Here is a 24745-nt window from a genome sequence, read left to right on the forward strand (position 1 = left end):
TATGCTGGCAAAGGGCTCGTCCCATGTTTGGTCACTTTCATCCCCTTTGCCCATTCCCCTGTCCGCTGATTAGCCCCTCTACCCATTTCTTAGGCCCAGCTCCTGCACCTTGTCCGTGACTTTGTCCCTGTGCCCCTCCAGCCGTTTTCCCCCTCCCCTGACCACGTATTGCCCCCTGCTCTCTCCTGTCGGTGTCTCTGTCTGCCCTCCTTGGGAGCGGACTCTGGCGGCAGAGAAGAGCAGCGCGGGGGCTGCGCTTTCAGCAGGCGGCGCCAGGCTCACGCGGCTCGGGCATGCGCAGTACAGCGCAACAGCCTGTTCTCAGGGGAAGCCGTTTCTGGCGCTAACCGTTCCGGGCGGTGTCTCAGTGCAGCCATGTCTGGCGTGAGGAGACCAGCCCAGCTCCTTCGGCGGCGCCCTCTGTGAGGAGGAGGAGGAGGCGGCGGTGGGCATCCATGTCGGCGGTCAGGGATTAGAGAGGGAGACACCGAGCCCGGAGGGGGGGCGGGGGAGCGCGGGAACTGACCCCCTCTCCTCTGGGGCTGCGGCGCGGGGACATGGCTGACCGAAGCGCCCCGAACTGCCACCTACGACTGGAGTGGGTCTATGGCTACCGGGGTCACCAGTGCCGCAACAACCTCTACTACACGGCGGCCAAGGAGATCGTCTACTTCGTGGCAGGGGTCGGCGTGGTCTACAGCCCCCGGGAGCACCGGCAAAAATTCTACCTGGGGCACCAGGACGACATCATCAGGTACCGAGACCCTCACGCCCTTCCCGGAGCCCTTGCCCCAGAGTCGCCGCAGCCCCGGCCGAAAGCCCTCCTGAGCACCGGGACGTCCTTCTGCAACACCCACTCTCGCCTACCGCCCCCATCTTCGGCCGCGGGAGCACCCGGCGAAGCCCCTTGCCTGGGGCGCCGGGACATCCCCGGGTATCCGAGAGCCCGAGCCCCAGAAACCAAACCCCGGTAGAAATTGTACTTGGGATACCGGACTGTGTCATGTCCCATGCCAGGATCACCATCCCCCGGAGACCCCTTCCTTTCACAGGCAGAATATTGGAAAGAATCTGAATATGGCAGTGACCGTGTGGCTTTAATCCTCCTTCCCCCCCCCCCTTACAATTTAGTTTGCCTTGTATAGCAGCAAGAATAGAAATCCCCATAGAAAAGGCTTTTGGATCGTGTGGTTCGCTGCCTGCTTTCCTCAGGTGCTTGGTGCTGAAATTTGTATTCATGGCTGTATGTCAGTATTTTGCCAGTATAAAATGATGTGTCTCGACCGTTGCTTGGTTCCCATCTGTGTGTGAGAGTCAAAAGGCTGGGAAAGGAGGAAGTAGTAATCTGATGTGCATTCCAAAATCATTCAACTCAGGAGGAGGTTAATCTGCAGCAGGTAGACCTTTGGCCCACATTTAAAATACAGCAATTAGAGTAGACACGTCTGCAGCTTCTGCAACTTTGAAGATAATTCTGTAATGTCATACATTCTTGCAGATTTGAAATTTATTCTATAGATCTGTCTAATTGTAATAGGCTAAATGGTGAGTCTTATCAGGTGCTGAAGTTAATCAAAAAGATTAAACACCAGTGGTGCAGAAGCAGAGTAGATGTTATGGACAGGGAGTTATTTTCTAAATACATCACATCAATCTTAACAGGCTTTTGGATTCCAAGGTAGTATTGGAAGGTGAGTGGCAGTATTTTGAAGTGTATAAAGGGCAGATATGAACCTGAGTCAGCAATCCTGTCTCTCAGTAGGCCTCATTGTGCATGGATTTTAAATATTGTTCTTTGACTGCTGTTTTTATTTAGAGAACAGTTTGCAGTAACCAGTAATCTTGTAAATACACATTGTATTCTGTGAATTGCTTATGATGCTGGAAAGCACTTGGCATATCTTTTGTATGTGCTGGACAAATATATTAACTAGCATTGCACATAGACAGTAAAATGGATGCTGCCTCTTTCATTCAGGGTTTAATACATTCTAGAAATCTGGACCAAAATGGCCACAAATATTTCTGTTTTTATTTTGCATTTTAAAATTCTGTTTAGGAGTTTTAAAAACTTTTGAAGATTTTAAATACGGGTATGAGCTTCCCTTACAGACCATTCTGTGCCCAAATTAATTCCTACTTGACGCTCAAAATGAGAAAAAAAATTAGGTAGCTCATGTAATGCTGTAGTGTTTGTATGAGTCAAACGAGCTGAATCAGATGTGTGAATTATCTATTTGTTCTATGGTTTTTTCACTCTTTATTGACAATTTCTTCTTAATCTGAAACAAAAGAGGGCCTCAAGAATTGTCATTATCTCCTCTGGCAAGGGGGCATTGTGAAAAATCCTTCAGCATAGCTCCCATGAGCCTTTGCTTCTTTTGAGCACAGCTCATACTAATCAAGAGCCCAATCCTGCAAAGATTTACTACATAATGCTCACTGACATGAATAATTCCCATTGGTGTAGTACTTGCTATCATGAAGTATCCCTGTTGATTTCAATGGGGCTACTTCACAGCATTGCACCTGGTAGAAGCGCTGATAGGATTGGGCCATAGGAAAGAAGTTATTCATGGCTTCCAATTGTGAAATTTCTTTGGTCTCTGTGATTTTTTGTATAGAGTGCTAATTTGGGATTATTGTTCAAAATATACCAAAGAGCAGAACATCTGCAGAGGGGAAAACTTTAGTGACTTGCCTGACTGTTAGTAAATATGTTTTGGCTTCTATATAATCAAGCATACAGGAAGTTCTTGTACTTTATAATGTATTGCTCTTATGATGATTTGATTCTTTATCTGTTCACTGAGGAAACCCTTGTGGAGTGTTTTCAATTTTATAAAATTATGTATGCCTGTCAAACTTTAAAAGACTATATAGAACTGTTAGAACACTTGAAGATGTAGTGAACATTCATCTTAATAGTAGAATGATTATTTCCAATGATACCATCAATTTTGTTATGATTAATGGGGTTACTTTCTACTTTCTCCTAAAAACAAACTTGGAAGCTTTTTAAATTTTATCATCTATTACTTTTCATAATTTAACTTTAGTTACTGAGGGAATTAGGTCTTAAAGATATCTGACTTTTAGTATCTCATCACCTGAGATATTAAATTAAATGTTTTTCATTCTCAAATAAGTTAGCTATAAGAAATGTTTGAGAATGTCATTGAAGGTGGGATAATATAGCAGAATAATCATTATAGCTGCTTTATTTTCTCTCTAGAGGTAGCACGTTTTCAGTATACTGTATGAGCAAATTTTCAGTTTGATTTGATAAAATACATTTGCTGAATATTGTGATGCTCTTTCTTACAATCTCTGCAGAAAGAAAACTGTAGAATTGCTATATCTATATGCATACATGAGATCTCAGTTGTAAAGGCAGGTATGAGGTTTTAAATTTTGTAATGTATTTTTTAAAAATCAAACCAGAGTGCATACTTATCTACATCTGCTAAGTTTAAGTTGCATTAAAAACTTTTGACCACTAGGTCCCATAATATGAAGTGGATAGATCATTGCGGTTCTTCTGCACAGATATTGCATGTTTTGAATGGCATCCTCACATTAAGCAGTACTCAGGAAGACAGGACTTGCCATACCAGATCAGACCAGTGGGTTCCTCTAGACTAATCCAGTATCCTGTCTCTTATAATGATCAGTACTAAATGCTTGGGAAACTTCTTTAGTGGACAACTAGAGAATAACCTATCCATAGTAGACAGAAAGTTTCTTCCTAATACCATCAGTTAGTGGTTAGCTTCTGGTGTCAAGTCCAAGATTTGAACCTCTTATTTAAAATAAAACACACAAACCTTTTTAATTCTAACATAGATAGATGTTCTCATTAGCCATATAAAATATCTAATCTTATTTTTAATCCTGGTAAACCCTTGGCCTCAGTTTTACCTATGGGAATGAGTCCCACAGGTTAATTATGTATTGAGAGAGAAAAAAGTTTTCTTTTTATCTGTTCATTGCCTTCCAATTTAATTGAATATACTTTTGTTTTTGTTATATGAGAGAGTAATTAGGATCACTCAAATTACTTTCTCTGATATCATTAATTATTTTGTATACCTCCATCATGTCCCTTCCCTTATTTGTCTCCTCTCTAAAATGAACAGTCCCAGTCTTCTCAATTTCTCTTCATAAAAGAGGCTTTCATGCCTCTAATCACTTTTGTTCTTCGTCTTTGGACTCTCTTTATTTTTGCTATGTATCTTCTGAGAGTCAATAACCAGAAGTGAACACAGTATTCCAGGTGAGGGTATATCATTAATGCATATTATAATATTTTCAGTATTATATTCTATCTCATTCTTTATTAGAGTAGTGCAGCAGTGCCACTATAGTTAAAGTTGTGTCACTACTTCTGTTTAAAGGTCAGCCTTTCTAAATCCTCTAAAATTGACATGCTTAGTTGGATTCCTTTGAAGTTTGGTGTGGTTCAGGAAGGCCAGTGACACAACTTTGGGGTCATTTGAGTCAGGGTCTCCTGATTTTATATATATATGTATAATATGTGCCTCCCTCCCAAAATAGTCATTTTTCAAAGAGTTTCTAAGTTGGTTTTCTTTGCATGGAGCTAAAAATCAAATTATTGATCTGATGGGGATCAAAATGGTCTCAATCTATCGAGATTTACCCAAAGTAGTGTATGGCTCCCACTAAATCTTTGGAGGAGTCAAATTGAGAATGGTAGTTAAGAAAATGTACATTACAGTGCACATATGTCAATGCAGAAAAACAGTTGAGGGTTTCCATTCCCGCCATTTTATATGCTTTAAAACTTGGCTCTTGTAAGATCTCTAAAGTCCAAATGGTTATTTGGATTGCTTTGAAATTTGGTGCGCCTTGCATGCAGTAGTGTTAATGATCCAAATTTGGGGTCACTTGACAGAGGGGTTTCGGAGTTACAGGCCCCCGCAAAAACACTTTAGTTCTGCTGCCTTGTACTGTTAAACTGAGAGGTGATAATGACTGGATGAAACATTAACCTTGTTGAGATTGATGGGTTCAGTTATCATAACTAAGGATAAATTTACCCCCACTCAAACCCCCACCTAAAACCGAAGGAGTTTGGGACTGAGTGGTTGGAGGTTGCTGCAGTTTGAGAGTCATGGGCGGCCATTTTGTTTTGTGGGGAATGTAATCAAAGTCTTTGGAGAAGAAAATTAGATATGTAAACGTTTCCTGGGAGGGGAGTGGTATTAGAGGATGGAGGTTTGGGGGAGTTGAGGGAGAGAACTTTGGAGCTGTAGTGAGGGGAGGAGAAATCTGGGGAGGGGAATAAATTAGAATGGGTAATAGGGGAGGAGAGAGAGGTTGGAGGCTCAGGTGAGGGTGGCTTGGGGATTAGGGGGAGTAGAGGTGTGGGACACTGAGAAGGGGATGTGAAGGTGAGTGGCAGAGGCACTGAGGGAGAATGGGGCAGGGGTGCACTTGTCAGCCCACATTCTCCCCTCCTGTGTGTATAAATCTAGGGGCTTCTTACCCCTCTCTGACCCCTGCATATGAGCTGGGATATAGGAGGCCTTTCCCCACTGGAGGTGTCAGAGCCCCTCTCCTGCTCCCTATGTATATGCCAGGATTTGGGGGCCATGTGCCCATCTACGGGGATTGGAACACCCCCCTACCCCAGTCATGTGAACTGGTTTCTGGGTTTCCCTTTTGGGAGGGTCTCAAGCCCTCTTTTTGCCCCCCCCCCCCATGTGATCCAGGATCTGGAGAAGTCCTGCCCCTTTGGGTGGGGAGCTGAGAATGGGCCTCCTTCTGCATGTCACAGACTCTAAAGCACTCAGGAGGGGAATGAGAACACCCTCTGAGATGCAATTTCAGGTTATATTTGTCTTTATGGGGTATTCTCACTCAGTCATTTTGTGCAGGAATTTAGGGGCATTACCCTTCATGTTTGGCCAAATTCCTATTTGGGTAATTACTTTAGATTTCTGCCTATCTGAATTTTCCCTACAATTTCAGTTGAATTTCATTACCTTAGTCACCATCATAGTACGGATAATCAAGTAGATTTTGTACCTGGCCTGGTATATTTTCATGACAGCTTTGTAATGCTGATTTAACATTTTGATTATAGTGCCATAAGGGTGAGGTGTGAGGAGATAATGCCAAAGAAGTTAGCTGAATAAGTTTGCATAAAACACAACCTCATAATAGCTTGCATGAAGTCAAATTTTGCTCTTTGTTTTAAACTGTTAAAATTAGATTTTTATTATACCTTTGTCATAAAATTAACTGAACATTTAAAAGTCAATAATTTGGGAGTTGTCCCTTTTTTTCTTAACAACTGTTACCTTCCTGAATGTGTTAGTATTAACATGCTGTGATTCTTTGTGAACCCTTCTAATTATTGGAAAACTGAATTTTGGAATTTAATCCCTAATACAACTCTTGTGGATTCTCAACACATTTACATAATATGAAGAACTAATTATAATATGTAATGGCCCAAGAGTTATAAAACAAAAGTTAATGCCAGTCTTGAATCATTTGTATATTGACAACTTGATGTTTCAGTTCTTCAGATGCTTGTGCTCTCTGAGTGAATCACATTAATTTTTGTTTTTCAGTCTTTCACACTTATATTGACATACTTTATAATTTGCATGATCGAAAAATAAAATAGAATGTATTTGCATAAGAATTTAGTTTAATTTTTTATGGTTCTTTAAGAGTTTTGTCTGTATGTGTGTGAGAGTGAGAGAATCGGTTACTTTGCAATTTGCCCAAATTTTTACAATGTCGCTAGGTTACAACTGTGAAAGGGTTAAGTTTGTTCGAAAGAATTTTTCTGCAGGTGATCAGTCATAATTGTGATTGATTTAGTGTTATAGTCCAGAAACAGGAATTTTAAAAGAAAAAATAATTCAGTATTGAAACTAATGGTACAGTTTTCTGATTTGAAGTGACCAAAGGATATTTGTTCAAATTAGTCATTTTAGAGTTGACCTGTCTGGCAGATGAGTTTGGAATTATAATGCCATAATAGTCTATTGAATTCCCTTTGTTAATTATTCATGAGAAATTTAATTCATTTGAAAGCAACTGTGGCTTGTAATACATCCATATAGCAAGTATTTGACTCAGTTCAGTTTTCACAATCACCTAAAAAATAGTTCCTCAAGTCCTGTGGCAAGAAACTAAAAGCTATCCTGGCCCCTTTTGATAAGTCAGGTGAATAGTCAGCCTTGACTTTGAGACTTTCACCAAAATGATCAGAGTGGTGGCTGCAGCTGACAGGGGATATCTATATTATTCCTTACTTGGATGATTTGCTGGTCTGAGCAAATTCTCTTTTGAAAGCATCTGTCCCATGACTTGGTGGACACATAGTAAAGCTCCCTATACCTCTGAAAGACCTTCACATCTTGGACATCATTGATTTAGCAGTAGGGTGAGTCCGCTGTCTGGTGTCTCTGGGCCTGCAGAGGTATCCATGGGTCTCTTGGTGGTAGAGGTGGGGTCGCCACCGAGGATGGCTTCCAGCTCCATATAGAAGCAGCAGGTCTTTGGTACTACACCACAACAACAGTTTGACTCCCTAACCTTTTGGTACCTCTGCTGCAGCTCCTTGATTTTTGCACGGCACTGCAGTGTGTCCTGTTCATAGCCCTTCTCCACCATGTCATGAAAAATATGACTGTAGATATCAAAGTTCCTTCAGCTGGAGTGGAGCTGGGATTGCACAGCCTCCTCTCCTCAAATGCTGATCGGATCCAGAAGCTCCAGTGTGCTCCAAGGGAGAATGTTTGGTGCATGTAGCTGCCATAATCAGCTGGAAGATGTGATATGAGCTCTCCATGCCAATCAAGCAGGAGGAAATGGAATTTCAAAAATTCCCAGGACTTTAAAGGGGGAGGGGCAGATGGCTGCAGGGCAACAGAGTTCAAACTGATGGCCAGAATGGTTAGGATGGGCATTGTGGGACATTTCCTGGAGGTCATTTACAGTGACATAACCTAGTTCAGTGTCTACACTGATGCTGTGTTGCTAAAAGTTTGGTGCAAAAAGTTCTATGCCTTTCATCGAGGTGGTTTTATTTTATCACAAAATCTGGGGAGTTAGGTTGGCGGAGGAGGGGAGATTGTAGTATGTACACCACCATTGTTTTGGTGCAAAAAGCTGATTTTGTTGATAAAAGTCTGTAATGTAGACTAGCCCCCAGTGTACACATCATAGGAAAAAAAAGATCCACCCAGGACACCCTACAGGGAAGATTTGCTGAAGCACAGAAACTAGGGATTGTGTAGCAGGCTAACCTTTTTTCTTTCCTACCTTGTAAAATCTTATCTGAGAAGAGTGACAGCTTGTAGCAGGAGAAAGGGGCTGTGGGGCCAAAAATGCATCATCCAGTTTGTCACTGCCTGACAGCAGGGATGAAGTGTTGCAAAGGCATCTTGGTTCGTCAATCATGTGAGTGCTCATGATTATCCAATAGTATGACTAAATTTGCTGCTCAAAACTTCCTTCAAATTTCCCCTCTTGAGAATGCTCTTGATTCATATAGTGAAAAAACCTGCTATCAAATGTGTGTGAAAAGAGATGTGTGGATGTTACAGTGATAGGTGTGGTATGTGAACCTCAATAGAAGAGTGAAAGGACTTTTATTTCAGATACCAAAGAAAATAGGAACTCTGTCTCATCCTAAAATTCTGATCTCAGTTTCTTCTTAGTGAAGGAAAAGTTGAAAGTGCTATTTTGGGGGATACTCTGATCTCTTCTAGAGGAAGGCAACTTGGTGTGTGCTCTGGACCTTACAGGCTTACACAGAAGCAGGGGATTTTCTCAAGCACAAAGATGTATTTTGAATTCCTAGCAAGAGAACAAAATCTGTGTTGCTTTTTAGGCTAGCATTTGCACCACATATGTTTACAAAATATTTGATAGCAGTAACTGTATTTATAAGGGCTGGTAATGGATGTGTTCTCTTACCTGGGCAATTTGTTGATAAAAGAAAGCATTTGGGAAGAGAACCAAAAGCTTACCACAACTAGAGTTGCTATTGGTAAGAATTATACTACGTAAGTTGGATCTTATAGACACAATAGTACTTGTATTCTATAGGGATTCTTATTCTCCCCTCCGTTACCTGAATTGAAAGTTCTGTGTTTCTCTGGCAACAGGTTCATTGGATATTAGAACTTTACTCAGTCAATTACTGTTAATTTCCAGATTTAGAAATGTGTTATTTAGTCTACACTAGTCTCAGGACTCACCATACTGCCATTAAAATCTCACTGGTTAGGTGAGCCTGGGTATGAAGGAGAGAGAAACTTGTGCTTATCTGACAATTTAACTTCTCTAAATATCTAAGCGCGCCAGTGCATCCCTAGGGTTTGGTTCCTTTTTTTGTCCTCAACAGAATTGGCATTAGGGAAGTTGTAAGCAGTAATTTTAAATCATTTAGGTTATTCTTGAGAAACAGTTTTTTAGCTTTGGAAGCAGTTTCACTGGATGTTTCCCCAGAAGGACAGATCCAAGTGCATTCTCCATGAACAGGTCTGGGCCTGTCTTTTAGTCTACAGAAACAGAGGAAAGCCTGTTTTTGGAATGAAGGACACCAATCATCAGATAAGCATAAATTCTTCCATGAATGTGTCTTAGGATATTTGTAGCTCAAACTTGTTGTAATATGGAAAGTTGTCTCTAGAATTAGATTGAAATACAACATAACATATGTTCCTTGGGCTCCTAAATTTTGCCTGTAATTTATACCATGTATTAAGTATTTTAAAATATTATAAATAAAATATCCAGTCAGGAAATAAATTTTCCCAATTACATTTTTCCATCTATATCATATGCTGGCAATTTTTAATCAATGCAAACTTTACTTAAGTTGTTGCTTTAATCTAGCTCTTAGTGCTGGTTTGAACACCAATGTATGCTTACATAATATCTTAATACTGTGATGTCCCTTGGACTTCAAAAGTGCAAATATATTCATGCTCTAAGAAGAAAAGATTACCAAAACTGAATCCTAACAAGAAGAGGGAGTTTATATCTGTTCTAAAGTAACTGGAAAGATATAGCTGGTAGAATATGACTAGTATTGTCAAGATGAGGTAGGAATAAATGAGCTAACTGACAAGTGGTATTGCTTATAGAGTCAGGATTTCTTCTTTAGGAAAATAAGTATGTTTCCAGAAGAATTTCTCAGTTGTGTTTGCTAGATATACATTTAAGATGGTATTTACTCTACACTACCATTGATCGCTTTGCATAGCAATAACTATGTTCTAAATATATTCTAAAAGCAGTGTTTATGTAGTTTTTGTACATTTTAATAAATGAAGATATACTGGGTGATGGATAGCTTGACTAATCAGAGTTGTCTCCTCTTATTGACATATAGAGTTGTGAGAAATTTCCTTGTTTTGTAGATCAAACATCTCAAATTCTAACCAAGCTGACTACACCTATAGTGGCATATGTCAAAGGAACAAATGAAGACTTCTGTGGTTGGGTTTGGCCTGAGTGTCACATTGAATTTCTGGATTGCTGGAAAATGTTCTTTTGCAGTCTTTCATTTGGAACTATGTCTTTCCTCACTTGTGAAAACCTGTAAGAAAGTATTGGGTTCATTATTGATAGAGATTGTCAGCACCTCTCTTCAAAATGGCAGGATACTGGTAGTACCCAGGAAGTACTTATGTAATCTCTGCTCAAGACGTCATATTGTGATGCTGGCTAATTAGAATCCTGTTTCAAATCTTCCCTTTTTATTCTCACTTCCTTGCTCTGTCACCATAATCCCTCCTCCCACTTGGAATGGTGGGGGAGGGTCCCCACTCTTTTCCTAGAGAGACAGGAGCACAAGCAGAAAGTCCCTTTCTCCTCATCAGGAGCAGAAGAGTAGCAGCAGGGAGCCCCAGGACTTACGTCCAGGCTGCTGGTGTATCTGCTTGAGTGGTGTGCTGGGCCCAGTGCACTATTGTCCTCCTGCCACACACACAGTTCACTTTTGGGTTGGCGTTGAGCTGATGTTTGGGCTCCTGGAGCAGTGGTTCTTGGAGTTAATACTTCATTGAGATGCATGATGCAGTCACACACTTTTAGTTCTATTGTGTCAGGTTGTCTGCTGACTCAGGCAGATGTAACTCCAGTCATATTTTCAAGCTTTTCTTCACAACCATGATAACTAGAACTGTTTTTAAATATAAGCTTAGATTCTGAGGTAGTCACTTGACACAAGAAGCAGGGGCATTAGGAACAGGCCTGTAGGGCTTCTGCCTTAATTTAGCCCTGTGTATTTGAGTTAGTCAACAGTATCTAAGGCATTTAATATGTGACAAGTGATCGTAGGAGCTTCAGTGTCCTGAGTGGATCAGAGTAACTGCTACTGGTCCTATCATCAAACTGCCTCTTGAGACCTGGTATTATGGCTTTCATCTGAAGATTTATCAGATTGTAAGGACATTGCTCGATCCCCAGTAATCAAGGAGTTAACTTTGACTTCCTTTCCCTCCCATCTTACTCTGGGGAGGAACTATAAGAATGGGTGTTAAGGAGCTAGAGGCAGAAGAATGCTCGTAGGAAGGTAAGGCTCTACACCCAGATTCAAAGGACTGATTGAACCTCAGGCTGGAGAAGTATTTTCTTGTGTAAGGTCACTCATTTTAATTTATGATTATAAATATTAATTCTTGCTGATTACTGCTGTACCACTAGTTCAGTTAAATCATTCTGCAAAGAATTAAACTTCATCACAACCCTTATGAAGTAGGTAAGTAGTATCCCCATTTTATAGAAGAGTAAACTGAGGCCCACACAGGTTTTGACTTGGTCAAGGTTACACAGTCAGTGCATTCTGCCCATAATATCATAATTGATTAGAATGATTGTGTATATCATCTGTTACAGTTCGATTTCAATTTGCACATATTTTTCACTCTCCTCCATTCACCCTGCATTTTAAGAAGGATGGGGTAAGAATCTCTGGAATCTCAAGATTTTACTGAAGCTTTACTCATGATGTATACAATATGCCTTTCTTCAAAAAGCATGTGACAATAAGAATGGAGCTCTGAGAAGGAGACTGCAGAGGGGAGAAATGGGATATGATAGGACGTGCATGTTGGTAGATGAGGAAACTAGTTCTGTTTGTTCCCCCGCCCCCTGCCCTTCTAAATTTGGGAGTCTAGATACTTTTCATTTTTATGCATCTGACAACTTGTTTCTAGGAAGCTATACTATGGTATGATGTTGCAACTGAGCAATACAGCTCAGATGTCAAAGACGCTGGTTAATATTCTTTTGCCTGATTTTGCGTGAGGCTGTGGACTAGGAAAAGGTTTCCAGTTCAAATCTCACAATAAATTTGTTTAAACAGAACTTACGGTTGAGAGGACATATCGGTGATTACAAGGATGTAGTAATTATCCCAAAACCAAATGTTACAAATCCTGGAAATTTAGAGTCAAGGTTATACTTAAATAAAGCCAGACCTGTTAAAGTACAGAAATGCACCGTTAAGGCATCCAAACAGTCTTAACTCTGCCCTGTAGTGACGCACTCAATAAGCATACATTTATGTTAGTGTTTGTAGTTCTAGAGTAAACTAAACTGATTTTTATAGAATTAGCTTTTTCATTTTTTTTTCTCCTGATGCCACTACAGGAAAATCTGGAAATTTCCTTTTTTAAGTTATTAAAAACCTATAATGAAAACTAAACAAGAAACCTAAAGAGACTATTACCATATAATAGTTATACCACATATACTGTGGGGTGGAAAGAAGTAAATTTTTAATTGTTGGGTGCCAAGTAATTTTATATTAAAAATTATTTAAAATATTCAATCTAGGGAAATTAGAAGTGATAGACCATCTACTACCAATTGTTTCTCTTATTGACAATTCATCAGTGGTACAAATTTAATTATTTTTGGATGGGGGGAGAAGTACATTTTTCAGACTAGGATTAAATGTACAATAAAAAACAATTTATCCATACTCTGTCCTCTTTTTACCCCAGTCCTAACCCCTATCCCCCTGCTATCAGGGTCTGCAGCACAGCTAGTTTCCAGGCAATCTAATGAGCTCAGCTGGACTGTAGCAGGCTGCCTAACTGGCTACAATGCCTGATTGATTGATTGATTGGAAGAGTCAGCAGATGGGCTGTTAAACTCAGCTGCAGCAGCTGAGTGGTTACTCAGTGCATTCACCTATGGTTGTAATAGTGTTTGTGCCTGCTTGTTCTCAGCCCTGCTCCTTTCTTGAACCCAGTTTTGTCCCTGATTTACCTCATTCCAGATAATCCAGTTCTGACGTTCAGCTCCGATTTCTGACTTGGTCTCTGATCCTTGGTTCTGGCCTCTGATGCTGGTTTTGACCCTGGGCTCTGGCTACTGATGCCTGCTCTAATTATTAAGCAGGATTGCCCATCTCCTAGTCAAGATACCTGTGGGACCTGGAGAAAAACTCCTCAGATTGCTGCTACAGCAGGGAGGTAGTGACTGTTGGCAACTTCACCACTGTAAGTGTTGAGGGAAAGAGGAGCAGGAGTAAATTTTGAGCACTTCATATACCTGCCAAGTACAGGTGGGAGCTGGGATGTTTTGAGGTCATGGCCGGGACCTGTTGGCCTGGACTCCTTGGCATGGGGAGAGGGCTCCCTGCACCGTTCTCTGCTCAGAAGAGGGTGCCATGTGTGTCAGAGGTCAGACTACATAGTTCCCACTCCATTCTGCTGCCTGGGTGGGGAGGGGGAGAAGGGGAAAAACAACATGGCAGTGGAGGGTGGAGTCGCTGGGTCATGCAACATGGGCTTGGGCTGGCCACACAGCCCCTCACATTCAAGAGCATACACAGGCTCAGATTTGGATTTTTGCATGTGCAAAAAACTGGTGGTGGAGAGCAGGGCATTATCCCCCACTAATTGACCCTCCTGTAATTCATGCATGTGACTCCCAATATTTTAGTCTCTGGGATTCTTTTACATAATTTAGGGGATACCATGATTAAGACCAAGCAAAATAATCACAATTATTCACCATGACTACTTTAATGTTTTGTTTTCCTTTTTTAATAATAAACAACCCCACAAATGACAAATTGGTTATTCCTGTGAAAATCTCTTCTATATGCCTTTCTGTGAAGCATTCTTAGCAAGAGATTACAACTCTGAGAGTGAACTGCCTTTGGTGGGGCCCTTTTCTCTTGGTAAATTGAGATGAAGATTTTATTTCCCAACATTGAGAGTCCAATTTTGATATATCATTCAATAACATTAAATCATTCAAAACTGTTTGTGAATGGGGAGAAAAATTTGTTTAATGGTAGGTGGATTTTTGGTCATTATTAATAACCAGACAATTTATAGATGGACAAGGTAAACAATCTTAACTAAATCCAATGCAATAATTAAAAAAAAAAATTAAATCCATTACACAGAAGAAGCCATTTAATGAGCTGTCTCAAGACAGGCCAATTAACAAATATTAAGATTCTTAAATCCAATTAAATTCCACTATTTCTTTGTTTACCAGTGTTTAGCCTTTGTCTCCTCTGCAGGAATGTATGGTCTCATTATTTTTTGATTAATAGGAGAAACTATTAATCTTAACAGCAGTGTTTCCTTATCCAAATAAAATCATTACAAGAGTTTTTTAATCTAATCCCTTTCCAGTATTTTACGTAACTTCCTCTCTCCAATCATGTTGAAGTGTAGGGAAGTTGTCCTTAAGTTGGTTTTCTTGAGGTTTCTTTGGTGTTAGCTTTTTTGTTCTTAACTGTTTGTGGCAGCTTGCTTGTAAAGATGGACAATATTAGGCTGAGTGCTATATGTGTTTGAGCAGGGCGTGAGTAAAGGGGGTGCTAACTTTAGGTATATCTCCTCTCCTTCCCGTTTTCATGAAATTATATGAAAACACCACTTTCAAGTTTATTTTGACTCAAAGTTGTCTGTTGTCATACAGTCATTGGGTCACTACATTCATGGGTTGTGCTTAGGAACCTCTTCTTTTTATGAATATGTAGTTTGTTAATGCATACATTCATTTGGGTTGTAACTCTTTCTTGATGGTTATATTTACTTCATCTTTGTGGCAGGAGATTCACAGAACATCTTTAAATTTAAAGTTTGAAATGGTGTTTTGCATTAGTAATCAGATTAGCAAGGTTATTTGATTTCAGGTTGGTACCTAAAGGTCACTGACCATTTAGGCCATGTCTATACATACAACACTGCAGCGGCACAGCTGTACGGATGCAGCACATCTGATGAAGATAAGTTTTATGTCGATGGGAGAGAGCTCTCCTTTCTGCATAAAAAAACCACCTCCATGAGTGGCAGAAGCTATGTCAGTGGGAGAAGCTCTCCCACCGGTGTAATGCTGTGCACATAAGTGCTTATGTTGGTGTAACTTATGTCATTCAGGGAGGTGGAATATTCACATCCCTGCATAATATAAATTTTGCTAACATACGCTGTAGGGTAGACATAGCTTTACATAGCAATGATTAGGGCCCTTCCAATTTCACAGCTGTGAAAAATGAGTCATGGACTGTGAAATCCAATCTCCCTGTGCTGCTGGGAGCATCCCTGCCAGAGACTGCTAGTCCAGGCTGGACTGGAGCAGGACAGATCTCTGTAGGCTTGTGTGTTAATCGCTCCCAGCAGCATGGGGGAGAGCGGACCTACCTCTGGGAACCTCCTCTAGCTGTGGGAGCTCCAGAGCTGCTGCCCGTATGGTATGCTACTTATACTATCAGAGGCCATCATCTTAGCTGAGAATAGTTTGACTTCACACTTTTTGGGGAAACAATAGAAAGTGGTAGCCATCTTGGCAGGCAGAACCTTTGTGAAGGGCAGCCATGGCTTTCAATCTCATGGAGAATAATACCTGTTGAGAACAATGGAAGAAGGAAGTTATTTTTAAAGAAGACAGTTCTATGTGGAATTACTTGTCGACGAAAATTGTTACTAGCCCCCACTGAAGGAGAATTTTTGAGTTCTGACAACTCCCTCCCCCAATAATCCTTAAAAAGAGAACAACAAAAAACATTGCAAATATTCAAATGCTCTTTGTGCACCAGATTTCATTGAGTTTTAAGCATATGAGAAGTTTTGTTTTGTTACTGAGCCACTTGGGGCAAAAATATGTTCTGATTCTGGGAGTTAAATTTCTTAAAGGTCCCATTTTTAAATCAGTTGCAACTTCAAAACTAACTAATGGATTACTTTCAAACTCTTGGAAAAATCATTCTGTGCCCAAAGAGTCGGTGTCCTAACTTTTTGGGGAGAATCTGTGGTATTTTTTCTTACAGAGGAAAGTGGTAGAAGCTCTGCTTCAAGTACAAAACTCAACTCAAACTTGACTATGGAACCGCAAGTAGTGCTTCCTTAATAATTTAGTCAAAACTTTCCGTAGAAGAAGGAAAAACTTCAAATTCTTACATCTTTGACATTGTTTGGAACTTTTTAGATTATAGAATACATAAAATCCTAGTTGTAACTAGTATCTTAAATAAGAGAACTTTTAAATTTTTATCTTCATACACAGTACATAGCATTTGAATATTTGTAGAAGTAAAATTATATACAAACTGTTTAATGTCAATAGAAAAATTTGTTAATTCTGTTAAGTTAACCTGCAAATAAATAAGTAAAATAAAATACAGAACTGCAGCAGTGGGTCAGACTTACGCATTGTGTAAGTGATTGAGATTGAAAATTATGCTTAGAATTTATCCATAGTTTATAATAAAATAATTGTGTGCTCTCATCTCTAATAAATACTGTCTTAATTTGATTGCATACTCTGCTCTGATTTTGCCAGAGTTGGGATGTGAAGTTTATGTATCAATGTGGCACATCCCCAAAAGACATAACAGACAAGAGGAATGAGAACTTTCTTTATCATGCTACTTTCCATTTATTTAGCTTATTATTTATATATGTATGGGTATGTAAAACTAAACTGGTATACTGTTGATTCGTTAACTATGAAGTATTTTTAGTTAAATTTTTAAATTAAAAACTGAGTAAGATATATTTTCATCCTTCTCCTAAAATTAAGCAGAAAATTGGAAAAGATAAGTGAGTACAAGGAGGTATTTTAAAAGCATTCATGTAACTTGTCATTTAAATTATGAACCTTCTTCCTATTTAGACTGATACAGTGAGTAAAGAGTTGTCACTCTTTTATCAAGACAGTGCGCACACAGAATGAGCGGATTAATTTTACATTGTAGTTAGCTGACAACTATATAAATCTCCTGACTTTTAGAACTGTGTTAATCCTCGTTCTTTGCTTACAGTCATTCTGCAGGAACAAGCGAGGTGAATGATGCTTTAGCTTAGATCAAGACAAGGCATCAGAGAGTATCTGGGCACTGCATGAAGATTTATCATAGCTAGTCTGTCACCTTAAAGCTCAATTTTCTTCTAGAATCCTCAGACAGAAATAAAGGGCAAGTATGAAGAACTAGTCTGAATTTTTATGTGGCAACTGCACTTTCACTTTATTCAGTACTGTATCAGGTTCTAGTTCTTTTCCTTAAGTTTAACTGTTAATCCATATTCTTTGGAATTTTATATTTGACAACAAATTCAAGTTTTAAATAACTTATTTAGTGCACACTTAAAAACTGCAATATACTTCTGTATAGTCAGCCTAAAAATTTCATCGCTGCCTTTGAGAAATTCCCCAAATGGATCTCTGCTCTTGAGATAAAAACACCTTTAGAGCACAAGCATGGTGTTTTCTAGAAAACATTGTTTACTGGTACCACTCCCCCATCCACCCATCCTCTCTCCTTCTGTTGGGTTCCAAAAATATAAAAATAGGAGTGGCTCATCTGCCTTTGAGCTCCTTCTGACCACTGAAGAAGCATTAAGGCTGAAGTCCACTCAGTGTTCTCACAATTTTCTTTGTAGTTTTTCCCCTTTTATTGCTTCTTTGGGGTGCTTTTTTTGGTAGATGTATGCCTGTGTCACTGTCAGACGGCCAAGCTAAGATGCCTAAGCACCACCTTAAAGTGTTCAGTCTACAATCTCTCATCTTTTTATTGAGGGGAATATGTATCACTTCTTTAAGAATAAAAGTGTTTCTCATTCAGACTTTCCTCCCTACAGGAAGGTAGCACCAAACTGGAGTAACTGTTCTCCCATGTGGAAGTTGTACATGCTAAATGAGAGAGTAAACATGAAGTCAATGCTATAGATAATCTCAGTGGCTTCTCTTCCCTGATTGTCTCCTACATGTTATTTACCCTATAGCTTTGTGGACGTGGAGAATGAATCTGAGTAGTGTGACCATATTTCCTAAAGGGAAAACAGGATACTGAGTGGTGCTAGCCCGAGCCCCACAACCCTGTGCAGGGATGGCCTCAGCTGCTCACCTGAGCCCTGCCTCTCCCTCCCCCCTCCATCTGCATGTGAGGCTGGCATTGCTCCTAGCCAAAGCACTGCCTGCTGTCCCTGTGGGGCTGGCGTCATTGCTCGCTCGAGCCCTGCCTGTCCCCTGTCTGAATCCTGTCACCTACACATTCTTCTGCATCCCACTTTTTTGACAAAAGTACCATTTGCCAAAAAAGTCAGGATGGCTGGGACAGTGCTTAAAAAAGGGACTGTCCAGGCAAAAACAGGATGTATGGTCACCCTAAATCTGAGGAGTTTATAGTCTACAAGACTTGCAATACAGGGGGTGCCTCAGCACCCCTTCATACCCATGCCTTTCTTAGCCTGCAGGAAGGCACAGTCCACTAAATCAGAAAACTTTATGCTTGCCTCACCTCCAAATCTCATTAACATTCTCCCCAACTTCTCCAAGCCCCCAACCTTGTTTTGAGCAGTATCAAGAGTAAGGGCCTGCAGCTAGCCTGCTTACCTGCTAGTTTAATCAAGCCCAGCTGGGCCTCAGTTGAGCTGTCTGATGGGCCAAACCACCTGGTGGGCTGAGGGGATCAGCAGATCTGTTCTTAATACCACAGGCAGCAGGGTTCTGGCTGCTAAAATTATTTTGCCCATGTCTGTATTAGCATCTGCTCTTGCCTTGTTTCAGTCCCCCTCCTTCCTTCCTTCTGGCCCTGTCCCAGTCTTGCTCCTGCCTTCACTGACTCCAGGTAACCTGGGTGAGATCCTTAACTCCAATTCTGACTCTGGCTTAATTCTTTGATTTGGCATATGGCTTCTGATTCTGCTTGTGACCTTTGGCTCTGATTTCTGGTTTTGACTCTGACTTGACCCTTGGCTCTGGCATTTGGTCACTAACTCGAGCTCTGGCCTTCAGCTCCAATTTCTCGGTCTGATTCTAGCTTGACCTTTAGCTCTGGCATCTGATCTCTGACTTTAGTTCTGACTATTACTTCCCCATGACTGCTATCTGCTCTCCCACTAGGCATCACTCCTGCTCTTACGATAGGCCAGATTGCCCACATCTTAGTTCCTAGACTGCTAATTTTATCATTTTGACTTTCTTTTAGATGATATAGACAAAAGAAAAAGCATTTTGTAATGTGGTCACTAATTTTGGGAGCACCTTTTTTTGTGCGTGCGTGCGCGTGCGTGCGTCCGGTCTGTCCGTCCGTCCAATGAGGGACATGTTGCACCCAAAATGAAGGAACCCAAAATCAGTGGCTACATTTGAAAATTTGGCACAGTATTTGTGTTGATGACTAAGATAACAAAACTAATTTTTCACTTGTGACTTAAGAAGGATTTGAAGAGAGGGCTTGTGATGGGACTATCTGCAGCAACCTGATCACTGACATTGCTGCAGCCTGAAGAAGGCTGCAGGCCCAGCTAGAGGCAATTATACACTTTCTGTTGGGGAATTGTGAGCCTGTGGGTGGTAATCACAGGGTTCATGATGTGATGGGGAGGAACAGGCTGCTGAGAAAGAGAGAGCGGGTGAGCCTGGGCTGAGGAGTGAGGGCTGCAGGGAAGCATCCCCTTGCTGTAAGCCTGCATTACTGTGTTACTATGTAAGAAAAGTATAAATATGCACCTTGACGAAAGAGCAACCGTGTGCGCGTGCGTGTGCGTTTGTGTGCGTGTGAGAGAGAGAGAGAGAGACTCTGTGAAACCATACAAACTGGCCAGGCAGTGTAGTTCACCAGTTGGCAGCAGAGGTGCCCTCTGGCAGGACTCCAGACATAAAAGGCTCATGTAATTAACTCGCTTTGTTGCTTGTACTGTGGGCCTGATTCTGATCTCCTGTTCACTAATGTAACTCCAGTGAAATCGATATAATTGCTCCTAATTCTCACTGGTGTGAGAGGAGACTGTGACTCTCTATCCTCTATGATTTATTTAGAAATTCAAAAGAGAATTATATAATTCCCCCTATTCCTTCTCAAGATGCTAATACTGCAGAATCTAATATGATTCACAATTAGATTAAAAGAAAAATTAATATAGTAACAGAAATTACCTTGGATGAAAGGATATTTCCTGAATGTAAATTTGGAAAGGAAGAAAGAAAATGAGCAATGAATGAAGTATGTCAACATTGAAAGATACTTTCAGACAGTATGGTTTGAAGAAATGTACCATGGTAATGAAGATTTTAGGCATGTCTAAGGCTGTCTATTTTAAAAGAAAAGACCTTGATCTTCCACCTCAGGTGAACTACTTGATAGTTTTGAAAGCCAGGAATCTGCAAAATAATGTTTTTACTTGAAAGCATTTATGCTTGGAAAATCACCTGGTTAAAAATTAAGGACAAAACATGCCTTTGAGGCTCAAACTTGTATGCAGAAGTAGAAACATATAGAGTACAATACAGTGAGTTTTTCATGTCTTGACAAATGAGGGAGATTATAATCCTGCAAATGTTTGTTGTCCCTTTTATTCTTTTCTGTGCTTGATAATAGTTACAGTTCAAAATTTAAATTTACTGTAATATTAGGCATAGGTCCCCCAGTTTCCACTAAGTGAACTAACTGACTACAATCATGGCTAACATTTTCTTTAACTAACTGAAATCGTTGAATAGAACTTCATTTGGGATAAGAAAATTTGTACATATCATTTTCTGTTAATGAAATGATGGACTTTCTATGAGCATGTATTGTCCTGGAAGTACAAGACACACATTTCTGAGGACAAGTCTGGGACTGGGAATTTTTCTGGTGTTGCTCTGTAATATAATTCATGGCTGGCTGGCCGGCTAACTCTAGCATTCATACACTATAGCTGGGGGTGATTGACATGCTGGAGGCTGTGCGGGGACAAGACCAGGAGTGGTTGCTCTCATGGTGAAGTTGTGAAAAAGGCACCCCAGATTAAAGAATTGAGGGAACACAACTGTTCAACCGTTCAGACGGTACCCTGGGTAATGTCACAAAGACCAATGGATTCTTGATGCTACCCAAACTAATTAAAAAGTCCCAGAAGCAGGAAGGAGGTGAGGTGTTGGCCCCACCAGTCTCTGAACTTGTACCATCCATAGATCTATCATGAGCATTCCCTCATGGATGAATCCGGATTGCATCTGGGGGATGTCACACCTTCTCATGTACATGGGGGAGGGTGTTCCTATGTGCTCTCTCTGTTACCCAACATCAAATACCTAATACAAGGTCCTGTGAAGTGTCAAGAACCAGACAAATTCCAGCTGATAAAGCAGAACCTGGGAGAGTGAATCTCTGAATTTGGGTGTGCAGTCCAGCCAGTGAATGTTCTCCTTTCATCCAGGAAGAATGCCACATCAGAAGTATTACTACTGCATCTGGAAAATTTTCAGTTTCTGGAGTTTACAAAATAATGTGGATACTAAGTCAACATTTATAAACCTGCCTGAGATTTTAGTTTTGAAAGAACTGAGGCTGCTTTCAGGGCTTATTTAGCTAAACCCTTGTATGTCATTTTGCTCTAATTGATTTAAATCAGTTAAACTTTGTGGACACTCAGACATTAGTTTAAACTTGGTTTATGGAGGTTTAACTTGCTCTCAAGATTTAAACTGATGTAAGAGTGTTCACACACCAAGTTTAACTGATTTAACTAAATCAGTGCAACACTGCACCTTTAGTTAAAGTGCAAATTTGTGTGTAGACCAGGCTTTTCTGTAAAAGTGTTACTTTAAATGTTCCCAAAACTTTGCCATATAAAAACAATTAGTAAAATGTTAATCTCATCTCTAGATTGCTCAATGAATTAGCTGAGTTTTTTCCTCCTATTAAAGTAGTAAGGTAGGATATGGAGGGGCAGTGAGAGAGACTTGGGAACTAATCAACATATAATTTTCAAGTGATTGTTTTGTTTTTTCAATTCAGTTTATTCTGATTTTCTTCAAGTTGCATACATTTACTTTAGAAAGGGTTTCTAAAAGCACAAACTGTACCATTACCAGTGCCCTGAATTACCATATGAAAGATACTGCATTGGGTAGTCTCCTTAGGGATCCTGGTTCTTGGGTTTGTGAGAAACAGATAAGTCTCAGAGGTAACCCACTTAGACTTTGAAGAGGAATATTTTCTGTATTCTTATGGCATTTCCTGTAAACAGAGTGACTCACTGGTGTGGCAGAAATGGTCTGCAACTTCTCCAACCCCACAGTCCTCCTTGAGGAGGGGCAGGGGAAGTGTCCAAACTCCAAATGACAAGTGAGAAAAAGTGGTGGATCCCGAACCAAAGAAAAGGGGGAAAGGTGCCTAAAATTCTTACAAACTCTCTCATTAAGTTTTTATATGCTTAAATATACAAAAATAATTCTGAAATTTGAATTATACTGTTAATTAAAAGATACCTAAGGTGCTGTTGTTATCTTCCACTACTGTAGTCTGTGTTTTCTAGTGTCCCAGCTTTGTGAAGCACAGTCACAAGAATACATTCTTAGATTTTCATCTGATATTTTGTTGCTAAGTAAACCTCTTCTTTAAAACAGTATCTGTGTCTTCAGCTTCTCTCTATTATTCTGTCTACTTTAATTGAGGACAAAAAGGAAAAAAGAAAACACAACAAATGCTAATTTATTTCCTTTTTATAATGTGGGAGTGAAGCTTCAAAGCTGTATACATTAACCTGCCTAAAAATCCCTTTCTACTTTCAGCCTAATTACAATTTGGGGATCTCAGTTAATTAAGCTTCTCTGGTCTTTTTCCACTTGTAAACAAACATAGTAAATACTGCTTTCATACCGCTGTCAAGAAACCAGGCATTAACAGTATTTGTCTAACACATGTTGTGCATCTCATCATTCTATTCAAAATAATGGAAAACACAGAAATGCTGGCCCAGAAAGGAGGAAAGAAATTCTTCTGTATCAAGAAAATATGAAATTTAATTTTCATACATTCATCTTAGAAAAATGTCTGGACCATGCTTAGGTCCACAGATATGTTACAATGGTACTTACTATTTGCAGCTTAGTGACAGAACCATACGTCAGTCATTGCTAGCAGTGGAATGCCCTGTTCCCTGAAGTTCCTGCTATTTTTTGTTCTGCTTCCACAGAAATGCTAAATTGCATTTCCCTGCTGCAGAACTTTTCTGTGGAAAGTTTCAGACTTTTATTCCAGATTTCTAACTACAAGTTTGACTCTAGAACTTGGGCAATCTTAATGTCAGTTTTTGTCTCAGAGCTTTATTTGCCTTTTGAGGGATTTATCCCCTCTGCTCTTCTTCCCTTCTGACATGCTGCAACAGTTGGTGCTCTTATGTCTGCTCAGGGAGAAGGCTATGTCATAATAGCCAAAGGCAAAAGAAAAGTTCTGTAGATCTGTTCTCTTGCTTTGTCTCTCTCATGTGTCTAAATGAAGAATCCTTTTGTGGATTGAATGCAGTTTTGCCTTCAGTAGTTCAGTCGCCCTCCCTTGAACAGGAAAGCTCTCGACAGGATTTGAGGATGGCTGCAGTGGGCAAGATACTGGCAACAATTCAGCAACCCAGTCTTGGTGGGGTCACCTCAACTGGTAGATTTGGAAAATCTGGTTCTAGCAGCAAGCAGCTCCCTGTCCCTCATCTCTGTGTGAAGAAATTAATGTAAGACAGATCATGCAGCAGATGTAAGATAATGCCTAAGTCCATAGAGCCCATGCTAATAGCCACTGCAGCTAGCTGCAGTGGCTATCAGTCATGTTGTTCCTCTGGAGTGGTGGATAGCGAGTCTTGGACACAGAGCAAACACCATGGATTCCAGTCCAATCCTCTCATCACAGCTGCCACCTCTGTAGAAGCATCCTAGGGATTCCCATTGTGGACCCCATGAAGTAAAGAGGGACCCTGGAACCAGCTATCTCAGAACTGTATTAATCTTCTTAGAAGTCCATTCTTTGAGACATCCAGAAGCAGACCCCCAGAGCAGGAGGAAGAGGGGAGATGACAAAACCAACCTTTTTGGCGGACTGGGACAGTCCTGCTCACCTGAAATATTTTTGGAGTGATCCCCCAAGCCCAAACTCACTCCTTATTGTGAAGCAGAAGTATAGTAGTTGTCACCATGCGTCAGTGGGTCACATCCGAAAGTGCCAAATTCAGGACACACTCCTGAGAAATAAGGCAGACTGACCCCAAACTGGTAGTTATTCTATCATTAGACTATACCAGCCAGTAAAAAACATAAACTTCTGTCTCACCAATTTTCATCCGATATAGACTCCTCCTAATCCCAAGGGATCAGCCACTCAGTCTGGTCAATATATAACTCATATCTTACCCAAAAATCACACTGCTACAAATCCTTTAGTAACTAAAACTAAAGGTTTTAATAATAAAAAGAAGAGTATAAATGGTTAATAGATAGCTTGCAAAAGTCTCTCTGGAAT

The 24745-nt window shown here is 40.3% G+C and overlaps 1 protein-coding gene across 6 annotated transcripts in view; it reads left to right on the forward strand.

Annotated features, from left to right (window-relative positions):
• Positions 1-407: 407 nt before the first annotated feature.
• EML5 (EMAP like 5) overlaps positions 408-24745 on the forward strand; it is a 261963-nt gene continuing 237625 nt past the window's right edge. For all 6 annotated transcript variants that reach the window (XM_067556337.1, XM_067556341.1, XM_067556336.1 and 3 more), the window contains exon 1: positions 408-754. In XM_067556337.1, coding sequence (XP_067412438.1) covers positions 558-754 — 197 coding nt within the window. In that variant the 5' untranslated portion in view covers positions 408-557. The remainder of the gene's footprint in view (positions 755-24745) is intronic.

This window comes from Emydura macquarii, unplaced genomic scaffold (assembly GCF_026122565.2).
Source record: "Emydura macquarii macquarii isolate MOO-44397 ecotype Brisbane River unplaced genomic scaffold, CSIRO-AGI_Emac_v2 contig_1713, whole genome shotgun sequence".
Classification (NCBI taxonomy): domain Eukaryota; kingdom Metazoa; phylum Chordata; order Testudines; family Chelidae; genus Emydura; species Emydura macquarii.